The 13,613-nt window shown below is 45.1% G+C and overlaps 1 protein-coding gene across 1 annotated transcript in view; it reads right to left on the reverse strand.

The window, feature by feature from the left end:
• CEP63 (centrosomal protein 63) overlaps positions 1–13,613 on the reverse strand; it is a 361,269-nt gene that overhangs the window by 272,142 nt on the left and 75,514 nt on the right. The window contains exon 5 of the mRNA XM_086943933.1: positions 479–592. Coding sequence (XP_086800059.1) covers positions 479–592 — 114 coding nt within the window. The remainder of the gene's footprint in view (positions 1–478; positions 593–13,613) is intronic.

Genomic DNA, 13,613 nt, shown 5'->3' on the forward strand with positions numbered 1-13,613 from the left:
AGAATGTACGGCTAGTTTTAGATTTCATCAGTGAAAGATCTGAACCAAGATGAATAGATCTACGGAGGATACATAATATCTTTATGATAATATATGCCTCTACAAAAACAGCAAGACAAGCCTGTTATCAAACACATGCAAGGCGTCACCTGGAGGATGATTGGCTCCAAACTACATCTCTGTATGAATTCAGATTGGGACGCACCTAGAATGCTATGTTGTGCGATATCACAATTTTTACATGATTAATAATGCTTAGCTTTAAATTATTGTCTGATGTTTTAAACCAATCACAAGCTTTCTTAATATAAGTATTTCTAACCAAATTTTCAAATAGAATCAGTGGTCTGTCACCAAAGTACAAGAAAGTGCATGTGCTCCATGCCTCTATGGAGAGAGGTGAGATGTTTTCAGCTGGACTGTGCTTGACTATGCTGTTGGATTCGTTTATTTTGTCTCTAGAAAAAAGTCCCCATACCTGACAGATTTCACACTGCTCAGCCAATGTTTTCTTCTGCACTTCTAGTGATTCCACCTGCTGCCGAAAAATGAGTCGTTGCTTTTCCCAGTCAAGGGCTTTCTGACGAAACTCCTGTTAAAATAATTAAGAGATTTCAATACAGAGCAAATGAAGACTAGAATTCTAGTGTTCAAATTACCTAGTCCTAATAACCTGCAACAACAAGTTGGAATGCCTGAATAAATCTCAGTCACTGGCAATCGCTGGGCCATATTCAAGTCCATAATTTTTCACTCACCAAGCGACTGTAGACAAAAGTCTGCCTCATGCTAATTTGCACTGATTCATTTTCCCATGGGAGCAGCCTGTCCCAAACTACCAGGCAAGTCCCCGTCCAGAAAGGACCACAAGCAACCCCCTACCAGTTTCAACCTACTTAGAATGCGACCCACGATTGGGCGTACCTGTCACACTTAAGGTGTAAACTGCAATAACAAAGTGCTGAACAAATGCCTGGCAGTTTGGGACGGATTGTTTCCATGACAAGTAGAGTCAGTACTAATTTGCATAAGATGGGCTTTTGTTTCTAGAATGGCACAGAGGGAGAAAAAGTGAGAGACTGGAATGCAGTCACATGCGATTGTCAGTGGTTAGGAATAATTTGAGCATTCCATCTATCACTTTGTTGTTTAATAAATTGACAATATATCAAGTAGAGACTATCTAGCATAAGGTTTGTTTCCGTAAAATTATCCCCAGGTGTTAGACTGGACCCATATAAAAATTGAGAGAGCACAAGTAAGTGGCATCTTTAGACTCCACGTGGCATTGTTCGAGACAGAAGTGTTGTGTTCCGTTCCCCTATAGGCGCCACCCAGAGCGCTGGACTCAGTTTCTTTTTGCAACTTTTCATGCCAGGAGTGTGGAGCTACGAACACTGACACTGGTGTGTGGAACTAGGGCCTTGTGAAGAGAGCAGCCCTGTACCTGCAAATCCAATCACAGAGCAGGGAGGATGGGTGAGGAGGTAAGGAATCTGTGTCTAGATAAGAGTCTCTACCAGATAAGGAGTTACAGAAGGTAAGTAACTTGTTCATCTGGTAGAGACTTGTTGCTGCAAATTCCTTACCTTAGAATAGGAACCCAAAAAATACCTCTCCAGAGGTGGGTCTGCAAACTTGATTTAGACTAGAAAGACCTACAGAACCGAACGGGCAAAGTGCCCACTTCCCGACAGATTGTACTGTCCAGGCAGTAGTGCTTGATGAATGTATGCTGTGAGGCCCAAGTTGCTGCCTGGTAGATGTCCAGGACCAGAACTCCATGCGCTGACACAGTGGGTGCAGCCTTGGCTCTAGCGGAGTAAGCACACACACCCTTATGGGACTGCTTTTTGGCCAATGCGTGACAGACCTTAATGCAGAGCATGATCCATCTGGAGATAGTTCGTTTTTGCATGGCCTTCCCTTTTTTAGCTTCAACATATCCCACGAAGACTGGTCTGGTTTTGTGCGGTCAAGCTAGAACGACAAAGCTCTTTTGGGTGCAGGAGGTGGAGTTATCACCTCTTCCTTAGAGGCATGATGCGGAGTGTAAAAAGTAGGTAAGATGATGGACTGGCCTAAATGGAAAAGGTTAACCACCTTTGCTAAGAAGTGTACTAGAGTCAGAAGGACCAGTTTGTCGGGGTAACAAAGAGACCTATGGGGGCTGGTATGACCTGCAGTTCAATGATCATTTCCCCGGGCAGATGTAATTGTTACCAAAAAAGCCGACTTGATGGTAAGAAGTGTAAGAGGTCAGGAATGAAGTGGCTCAAAGGGATCAAACATTAGAAAATTAAAGAACCAAGTTATGGTCATAATGAAGGTGAGCTGGAGGAAATAAGTGTTGTAAACCATTAGGGACCTATATAGAACAGGGGACTTGAAGAGGGAAGGCTGATCTGGCAGTCGCAGTAAAGCAGATATGGCGAATAAAAACTCTTTATCATGCCCAATGCAGAGCCCTGCTGAGCCAGGGTACGGATAAACAAAATAACTTGGGAAAGGGGTTTGGCTGTACAGCATGCCACAAACTTGCTCCAATGGCCAGCGTATACCATTTTGGTGGAGGCAGGCCGAGCTGCGAAGAAAACATTACAGACTTCACGCAAAAGGTGAAAGCTGTCAACTGTCGCCGCTCAATCTCCAAGCATGAATGTGGAGCATTGACAGGTTTGGGTGGAGACCCCTCCCCTGCTGTTGCAACAGAAGAATATCTTGTAGGGGCAGCCTGATTGGAGGACCGATGGCTATGCGCAAAAGTTCGAGATACCAGTCTCTCTAAACCCAGTGCAGAATCACAAGGAAGACTTTGGCTCTGTAGTTCCTGATTTTCTTGAGAACTCTGGACAGCAGTGCTATTGGTGGAAAGGCATACAGGTGGCCTGATCTCCACTGGAGACAAAAGGGTCTCCGAGCAAGAGCTGCCTGGGAAACTCCAATAAGCAGAGCTGCTGATATTGTGCGTTCTTGGCGAATGCAAAGAGATCTAACCAAGGCTCTCCCCACTGCTGATAGGGACCTTGCACCACCTCTGGATAGAGACGCCATTCTTGATCTGCTAGCCATCTTCGGTTGAATTTGCCCACTCTGAATTTCAGAGACCCTTCCAGGTATTGATCCACCAGGGATATGCACTTACTTTCTAGCCATTTCCAGAGGCGTAGGGCCTCTTGACAAAGGGCCCACAACACTCCCCGCTCTGTTTGATGCAGTTTCACATGGTAGCAGTGCTGTCCCTGAACACCTGCCCTAGCCTTCCCGTAATGGAGGGTAGAGAGGCTTTAAATGCTAGACGGATTGCTCAGAGCTCCAACTGGTTGATGTGGAGCCTGGATTCTGCCAGAGACCATAGGCCTCTGATCCCCACCTCTCCCAGATGGCCGCCCCAGCCCAGGAGTGACACATTTGTCACTACTGTCAGATCTGGTTGGGGAAGGAAGAGTGGTCTACTGCGGACCCAATCGATGTTCATTAATCATCACTGCAGATCTTTTGCAGTGCCCACCAAAATCTGGACCATGTCAGAGAGATTCCTCTGATGCTGTGCCCACTGGAACTTCAGGTCCTACTGCAGAACCTGCATATGCCAATGGGCATGTGTCACAAGCAGGATGCAGGAGGCCATGAGGAACAGTAGCCTCCAAGTCAGTCTCACCGAAATCCAGGATAGAGGTTGAAACATCGGTATCATAGCCTGAATTCCTGGACTTGCCATTCGGGAGAATAAACCCAAAACTGCACTGTGTCGAGAACAGCTCCGATGAAAGGGAGCGTCTGAGATGGGGAGAGGTGCGACATTGGCACATTTATAGTGAACCTCAGAGGGTACAGGTGGTCTGCCGTAGTCTGGAGGTGGGAGACGACCGCCTGGGGTGAGCCCGCCTTCAACAGCCAGTCGCCGAGATAGGGGAAAACTAGCACCCCTGAGCTCTGTAGATGAGCTGCAACTATCATCATCACCTTGGTGAACACCCGAGTGGCACATGTAAGGCCAAAGGGTAGCGCAGTCAACTGAAAGTGCTCTTGGACTACTGAGAACCACAGGTAATATCTGTGGGCAGGCAGGATGGGGATCTGGAAGTATGCGTCCTACAAATCCAACGCTACCATTCAGTCTCCTGGGTCCAGGTCAGACAGGACATGAACGAGTGTGAGCATTTTCAATTTCTCCTTTCAGGAAAAAACTGAGAGGGCGCAGGTGTAGGAAAAGACAGGAGGTCTCAATCCTTCTTGGGTACCAGAAAGTAGTGGGAATAGCAACCACAACATACTTCTGATGCTGCCACTCCATGGCTAACTTGGCAGAGGGAGCCGCCACTTCCTAGCAGTGTAAGGAGATATGGTTGTCCATCAGCCTTTCACAAGTTGGGGGGCATGGGTGGAGGGGTAGTCGCTGTTGTACGGGAGTAGCTCCAGTGCACCATCTGGTGCAGGTGATAGCATAAACTGCCTCCCACTAGGTTCCCATGATGGTCGGAGGGCGAACTAAAGAGGCTGTGGCTGCTCAGCGTGGGGGCTGGGGGAGGGGTGGTTGGTGAACTGGCCCAACCTCTGGCTACCTGACCCACGAGGTCTGCGATTACCGCATCCTCTGCCATGCAGGCGCTGAGAAGCTTGCATGCCGTGGTGGCTAGGCAGGTAGAGAAGCAGCTGAAAGCCCCTTCGATGGCGGGAAAAGGAAAAATGGCAGACTTCGGTTGGCGAGGTGCCATAGAAAAATTGAAGAACCTAGCCGTAGCTCTGCTGTCCATGAAGAACTTTAGCGCTGAGTCAGCTTCGTCTTCAAAGCGAGAGGAGCCAGCAAAGGGTATGTCCATGAGCGAGGCCTATACATCCCCCGGAAGCCAGTGGTTCTCAACCATGCGTGGTGCTTAAGGGCCAACGAAGATAAAACTGCTCTGCCTAGTGAGTCGGTCGTATCCAGCCCAAAACGTATGCTGCATCCTTTCATCAGTAATAACTTGGGAGAGTATGGCTCAGGCCTTCTCCGAGACCATAGGCACCACCTGCACAACCATAGTCCAGAAGCTAATGGGAATTTAGGCCCAAAAGACCTGCGGTGTTCACGGACTGTAGCGCCATGCTGGCAGAAGAAAATATCTTCTTGCCCAAGGTATCCAGATGGTCAAAATCCATCCATGGATCCAAGGGGCCTGACTGGTGCCGGGGGCAAATCTGTAGGTGGAGGCCCAGCAGGGGACCTCTGTAACCCGGGAAGCCGAAAGGCACTCCAGTCGGACATGCCCCCAAATATGAGGTGCATGGCCTGATAAAACTCTCGGAGTTGGACGGGGTCACTCCGGCTCCTCAATACTCAGAGCATGAGGAGATGACCCAGGCACAGTCTAAACCGCGAAGCCAGGCCTTGAATGTCAATGCACCCCATTCTCGTCGGATGATTTTGACAGAGGGGGCAAAGTCGAGGAAATCTTAGACTTTTTGTTCTCTTTATGTTTGTGAGATTTACCCAAATGCCAAGACAACTTTGAGTGTGACCTTGTGCATTTAGAGTGACTCGGTGACCGATCTCGGGACTTTGCTCTTGACCGGGATCAAGGCTGCTGCAGCGTCGCACAGTGAGAGGAAAGGTGCTTGAGGGAGCGTTCCCTCCTGGCCTTAGGGGTGCATTGCACGACAATCAACGCAGGTCTTTGCTTCCTGGTCAAGGCACCAGAGGCAGACAAGGTGTGGGTCTGTCACCGACATTTGCCATTAACAGGAGCCACAGGGCTTAAAACAGCCATCCTCACTGACAACCCAGCCCTACCAGGAGACAATGGCTAAAAATAGTCTTCCACAAAAGGTTGAATAAAGGTCAGTCAAAAAGTGACTGGGGTTGCTCTTTTCCGGATCTGCACTGACTGGAGCAGAAAGAAAAGAACTGACACCAGCACACTGGGGTGGCGCCTATATAGGCAACAAGAATGTCACTTCAAGGGCAGATGATGCCGACAACGGCAGGCGGAGCCGAACAACACCACCTTTCGGGGTGCAGGGACACTGATGACAAAAACAATTCTTGATTTAATTGGATACCTGGGGATAATTCTAAGGTAAGGAATCTGCTTCTAGAAGTCTCTATCAGAAGTAGCAGTTTATGCCCTAAGCGACAAGTAGTCCTCACTGTGCCATAGCACTCACGCTATACCTCACTGAGAAGAGCTAAGTAGGTCAAAGACAGTCTGCGGTTGCTTGTGGTCCAACCAGGAAGGGGCCTTGCCCTGGTAGTTCGGGATGTACTATTACTATGCATAGCAGGGTCGGTACTGATTTGCATTCAGCAGAATTTTGTGTATAGTGGCATGGTGGCAATAATAATGGACTGGAATGTGGCCCGAGCGATTGCCAGTGGCTGAGATAAACTCAAGAATTACATCCATTACCATGTTGTTGCTATTCATAATATCAGCAAGTCCAAAATAGGGTGCATAGGTATGGGCTGAAGTGCATTTGAAAAAAGATATGTGTTTACAATTTCTAGGATTGGAAGAGATTTTTCTTGTCAGGGTAGTTGCACAGCTGCATTGGGATTCCGGCATATAATAGCAGAGGATGATGCTAATCAAGAATAGTGTTAGTTTAAAGAGCGTATTGCAGGTAGTCCCATTACGAACACCAATGCAACGTGTAAGAAAACAAGGCTCTTTAACAGTGATGTGAATGTAGTTTATTAAAGAATAATCATTGATAAATTCAATGGATTTAGCTTTAACGTGAAAAGACAAGCATTCATAAATGATGCTTGCATGCTTTAGCACACTGAAGACAATCCTACTTGTTTTGTTAATGTTTATCTTTTTTTAGTTACTCACTTAATGAACCACTCTGATCTAGTATATAATAACAAATATATAATACTTCATGCACTAATTTTGTAGACTATTTGCTTGTAAAATAATCCAACATGGATCACTTGGTTTTACTAGTGGGAAATGTTCAACATAGGCATCTCAATTACAGTTTAAAGCTCCAGTGACAATACAAATAATTTTCTCTAACATTCATATTTTTTCGTTCTTCCATGCTCTGGTACTTTTCCAGCCTTATATTCACGGAACTAGCCTCGTTCTGAGCCCTTTTATAGTCCAAGAATGTAAAGATGGGACATTTTTTGCTTGAGAGATCAGCACTAAACCATGAACAAGGGAAAACAAGCATTGGCATAGCCAATAGGTCTCGCTTTTGGAACCTTATATTTATTTAGTTATGCAGCACAATATCCTTGGTGCAACAACATCAACTGCTGCATGGCTAAACACTTATAAGGTCCCAAAGGCAAGACATATTGGCTATGCCAATGCTTGTTTATGTTTTGTATACACATCCAAACCAAATGTTACGTGTATTTGCACGGCACTCATGCCTTAAATGGTTTTGAAAATATTAACATTAAAAGTATCTTGGGTAGGGTTTTTGTAAGCAGGGTTGATAAACCGGTCTCAAGCTTTCACTTGTGAACATGTTTCCGCAAAGCTATCCAGTTAATCAATCTTCAACACAATTCCCAAACTGAGTAATGGAATGTACATACAAAGAGGAATAAATAATTACACTCGAAACATGGAATACCCCTGCACTGTACTCACAATCTTTAGGCAAATATGTCATTGTTATGTTTTCAGAGTTTATGAATCTGAATCGTGTAGTAATGCTGTAGGTTAGTACTCTTCCCCATGAACCAGGTGCTACCCAAAGTCGTTCCTACCTTCCTCGTGGGTGTCATGCTTCATCATAGGGCATGCTCCTTGCTTCCCTAATGTCTGGCCGACCTCATATTCGCCCTTTTTTCTGAAAGGAACTGCTTACTCATGTTATATATAAAGTACACGTCCTGCTTGTGTCATATGCCACACCCTGCCTTAGAACTCCATGGACCTGCCAGAGGGGTGACTTACACAGATGTACTGGGGAAGTGGTGGCTTTGCCATTGCTTTCAATAGCAAAGTCGGGATAGCAGTGCACGACTGCTCTACCAGTATGCAGTGGCGAACTGGAGGACTTCTTTTTACTTGCAGAACCTTCAGGATTGTATAACCAGTGCTGCAAGCCCTTGGGTAACCCTCTAACTTACATGCCCAGTGTACCAGGGGACCATCTACTAGAGACTTACAGTTAAAATAGCCATTTCAAATTGGATACAGCTAGTTCAACTACACTTTAGGGGCAGGGCATTGACACAGAGGTCTTTAGCAGGCCTCAGTGCACTCTCAGCAGAAAGGTGATCAGCAACTAACTTTTTTCCTGATGATTCTCATCTGCTAAGTGGAAGAACCTTGATAGGCCATCTACATTGGCATGGTTAGTCCCAGGTCTGTGTCCCACTATGAAGTCCAAACTCTTTAGGGCAAGGAACCACCTCAACAGCTTAGGGTTCTCTCCACTCATCTGCATCAGCCACTTGAGGGGTCTGTGGTCAGTTTAAACTTTGGAGTGATTACCAAACAGGTAGGGCCTTAGCTTCTTAAGGAGCCCGACCACAGCAAAGGCTTCCCTCTCAATGGCACTCCAACACCGCTGTCTAGGAAGGAGTTGCCTTTTGATTAATGCAACTGGCTAATCATAGCCCAAATCATTCACTTGTGTCAACACTGCACCTATCCCATGTTCAGAGACATCTGTCTGGAAAATAAACTCTTTGTTGAAGTCAGGGACCTTCAAGACAGGTGATGAACTTGGACCTCTCCATGGCTCCTGGAGTGAGGGCAATCTGCCAATAACCTGATGTTAAAGGTGCTCAGATACTCCCCTTAAACAGTTTAAACGGCCCCTGGGGTTGGGGGTCCCACAGTTGGCAAAAGAAGCGGGCCCTACTCACAACCCCCTCCCCATACGCCGCGATTCCACTTGAGTCTCATGGGATTGCCGCAAAAAAAGGAAATTTGGGGGGGACTTTGCCCCGGCAGGTGTAGGAAAAGTGGTCCCTTTATGTTCCTCCATTGTGCAGAGTATCCCTACCCTGTCCCTGTATATTATATTTCTTTTTTTAAATTTCAGGACAGGGGACTAAATCCCCAAGTCTTGTAAGGACTGCCAGCAACATTTGTCTCATGTTGCTGGCAGCCAACCAGAGCGCTCTCTTCTGTGGGAGTCTGAACCCTCCGGGAGCGAGATGGCCCAATGGAAAAAAGCTCCCTGGGCCAATCAGAACGCAGTATTTTTAAACTTATGCTTCCGCAGGCCTCTGGCGAGCCTTCCGTAGACTGAACCATCTAGATATCCAAATATGTTTGTACCTTAATTTCTCAAAACTAATGAACAGATTTACTCCAAATCACAAAAAGATCAGTCTGTGGACCAAGACCAAGACTAAGACTTCCTGACTAATTTGGTGTAATTCCGTTCAGCGGTTTTCGCAGTAGCGCTTCTTACAGAAGTTTATGGAAAATGCATTGGGATTTTGCATTTCGGGCCCCCTTTTTTCTTGGCCCCTGCTTGAGAGATCACCCAAAACTTTCCATGGACAAACTAGGCAGGAAAAGAGCACTTTTTTTAGGAAATTTCGTGGAGATACGCCAAACGGTGCCAAAATTGTTAGCAACACAAAAAAACGCTTTTCCTATGGAACAGCTGACCTAACTATGACTACCTAGTGTGGTACTGTATCGTGGAACCTAGAGATGACAAGTCATTATGTGATTGGCTACAAACATTTACGGCAGCCATGTTGTTTTTAGGTGCCCTTTGGCTGCGTTTTGTTACGCCTTTGGATAGAAGTATTAGGTTTGAAATTTTTCCCCTACCTATCACCACTTTATCAAACTGCCTCTTAAAATAAATCAAAAAATAAATATGTCAAAAAATAAAAAATACACTGTAACACACTATAATTGACAAATATAGTGTACTACAGTTTATTTTCTATTTTTAACATATTTAAATATGCACAAAAAAAGTCTACGGATGAACGTGTTAATACTCCCAAATTACGGCACTGCTTAAATTAATTTTAACTCCTTAACTGCTGCAAAAATATAGATAAATTAAGAAATAATTTTCTCTACCTATTACCAGTTTAATAAAGAGGTAATAGGTAGCAAACAACAATAAAACCTATTACTTATCTATATCTAAGACCGTAACACAGAGCGCAGTAAAACGCAGAACGCACCAAACTGTGCTAAAAACGACATGGTTGCCTCTTACATTTGGAAAACACAGCATTATCCAATCACATACTGACTTCTCATCCGCATGTAACGCAAACCAATCACGGTATACCAATGCACAATATATAACTAAGGGCCTGATTTAGATCATGGCGGAATCGAATCCCCCCGTCCCTTTTTCGACGTTTCATCGCCTGCTTACTTGACGGTCCACTCGCTCTATTTAGCTGTTGGCGGGTCTATGGACGAAAGATTGTCTGAGTGCCGGTGACTCCGCCAGGATTTTTCTCCTGTGTTGACGCTGTCATTGGCAGAAGCGGATGTCAGCCGGAATCCAGCCAAGATTACCGTCAGGCTAATAACGACGCACCTTTCTGTCGAGAAAGCTGTGGCAGGGATACCTACTACATTGAGTTGGCGGAATTGAAGGAAATGAGGCAGAAACTTACTTTTTTCTATTTTCCACTTCCATTTTCGTCATGAACCCCATTGTCCAGGTCCTTTCTTTGCTGCTACTCGTCACCACGAAGCTAATCAACTCTTTTATCGCCGGGATCTAGGGTACGCTTCCTTTACACTTATCTTTCCATGAATCGTGTGTTAGCATGTGCTGCGGTCTCATGTATTTTTACATTGCTTTTACATGCAATTTTCTTCTTACGTGTAATGCAGTAGTGTTCATTTTACTAGTTATCAAGATAAAATAAACACACCTGTATAGACACTTGAAAAACTATTTGTTTGTTGTGGTGGTTGTGGGTGTGGTGCCTGTGGGTGCATGTTGTTTGTGTGCTATGCTATATGTAAAATCAAAAAAGGGCATAACACATTACCTACATATATTTTTGAAGCAAACACAACATACATGTATGGTGTCACATTAATGAGTAGTAATTACCAATCTCCACTCCACCAGGGAATCCCTCCGACAGGAATCCGCCCCTAGGACTTTGCCAGCACAGCAGGAAAATCTAATAGGCTTGGCGCTCCTCCACTCTATGCTATTCCACTGTACTCAATTCAATTCAATTCTTTTATTCGATTAACCGTTTTGTCAATCATAAAAAGTACATCATAGTTAAACAATACATCATAAAATCACAATTGTTATTGATACATTTTAGGAATACAGTTTTTGTTCATTTACAGCACTAGTACTGATAATCAGACAAAATTCATTTCCAGAGTTTTACGAATGGCTATACAAGTTTTCAAGAACACAGCTAAATTCTTTGCCACATATTGCGAATCGAGCTGTTGCAAGGCTAAAAACGCCGGGCGACAGGTCCTCAACCCCATTTGGCGCAGCAAAGGTAGAACCCAGCGCCTGCGTGGTACTGCATAGTAGTGACAAAACAGTACTACGTGCATTGTTGTTTGGGGGGAGACCTTGTCGCATGGACATTTATCCAAATCATATGACCAGATTAACATTTTAGGAAAGGTAACTAAACGAAAAAACAAATTAAACCGAAACCTCGTTAATAGGTACTTTTCATAGTTGGATATGTGATACGATAAATATGGTTGTATACCTAGAGACATCTGAACCATCAAAATATGGGCATTAGATTGTTTAGATACTTCACCGGACATACGGAGTTCCCTTAGGTGAGTAAGACAGTGATCTTTCAGGGTTTTTCTACTCATCTCAGTGATGGCTGAAGGCTCGATGATGTACTGGGTAAGGTCAAGGTCTTTCAGAAAATTGACCACGTAAAACAGCCATGGGATGTTTTTCCAGGCCGACATCTCGAGACAATCTGAGATCAGGGCACGCGTAAGGTGACACTGGGGCTTTGTCCATATGCGGTGCCATAGGAGCATTGGTTGACACCTAACATAGTCTGTTAAATAGTCTATCCCAAGCTCTATATGGCATCCAAAAGAGGGGGCGCTCCGCGGGAGAGCCAGGAGATATTTTACGAAGCCATTTTGGATTTTTTGTAGTTCATCTGTTTTTACGTAGCCCCAAACCCCGGCTCCGTATGTGGCGATGCTCAGGCATTTTGCTTGGTGGATTTTAAGCAGTACTGAGGGAGATGGTTTACCCATTTTTCTGGAAAAGGAGACGAGGGCAGAAGTTGCACGTTGGTAGAGCAATCTTCTATTTACCATCGCCCTTTTCCATGATAATTTATCGTCTACAAGGATGCCCAAGTAGGGGTATTCCGTAACGCGTTCCAGTTTTGATTGGTCTATGCAAAGATGTTTCGAGGTTTTTACCTTGGGCCCTGATTGCATGACAAAGGTCTTGGTCTTATTGACCTTTAGCCCAAGTGAAAGCATAAAAGTGCAATATTTGTCTAGCTGTTTCTGAAGCTGCACTAGGGTCCTAGCAAAAATTACGGAGTCGTCCGCATAGAGGAGTGCTGGTATCGGGCGCTTATTGATGGTAGGTAGATCCCGGCTCCCCTCTAGCATGGCCGCTTCCAGGCCGTTGGTATATAAGTTAAATAAAAAGGGGGCGAGGACGCAGCCTTGTCTTACTCCGCGGTTTATTGGAAAAGATGGTGTCAACTCTCCACCAGTACCAAATCTTACGCGAGCCGATGCGCCAGTATAAAGCTCCCGCAAGAATTTGAGAAGAGGTGGGTCAACACCCAACTTGTCCAAAATGGACCACAGCTTGACATGGATTACACAATCAAACGCCGCGCGGAGGTCGACGTAGACCATAAAAAGGTTTCCCCGTTTAACTCCAGCATATTTCCCTATTAGAAGTGTTAGGTTTAGTGCTTGTTCGACAGTGCCCAGTCCCTCCCGGAATCCATACTGTAGGTCCGTTAAGATGTTCTTTTCTGTCGCCCAGTCCTGAAGGCGGTCCAAGATTAAACGGCCCGCGACTTTACCCAGTGAATCCAGGAGGGAGATGGGCCTGTAACACGCAGGGTTATTTCTCTCACCTTTTTTAAAGATTGGGAGCAGTATGGAGGATGACCAAGAGTCCAAAAGTCCATCTTGTAATACTGCAGCGATTAGCTGGGTGATTATGGGAGACCACAACTCGATGTTTAAAAGAAATATATCTAGTGGTGCTCCATCAGGGCCAGGGGCTTTTCCGGCTTTTGAAGAAGATAGTGCGCTTATAACTTCATCATGAGAGAAGTTAAGGTCAATAGGATATTCCCCTTTCTCAATGGGCTCGGGTTCAAAGTTGGGATGAGCGACACTTTCTGCGATGGGGTCACTAAAGATTTTAGAATAGTGAGACACCCACTCGTCCGCAGACACAGCTACATCCAAATATTGATGAGAACTACCCTCGCTCAGGAAGGGAGATTTTACCGTTTTCCAAAATAGAATGCTGTCTTTTCTATTACAACTCTCGTGTAATTGGGCCCATAAATCGTTCTTATGGTCTCTCCTACAGCTATGCTGAGCCTGCTTATATTCAAGTCTTAGTTTAGCTATTTTTACTTGGTCTCTAATTGGATTATGTAGCTCTTTTTTTAAGGCGTTTAAAGCTTTTCTGCAAGCCGTATTGAACCAGCCTGGCTC

Source organism: Lissotriton vulgaris, chromosome 11 (genome assembly GCF_964263255.1).
Source record: "Lissotriton vulgaris chromosome 11, aLisVul1.2, whole genome shotgun sequence".
In the NCBI taxonomy this organism is placed as follows: Eukaryota; Metazoa; Chordata; class Amphibia; order Caudata; family Salamandridae; genus Lissotriton; species Lissotriton vulgaris.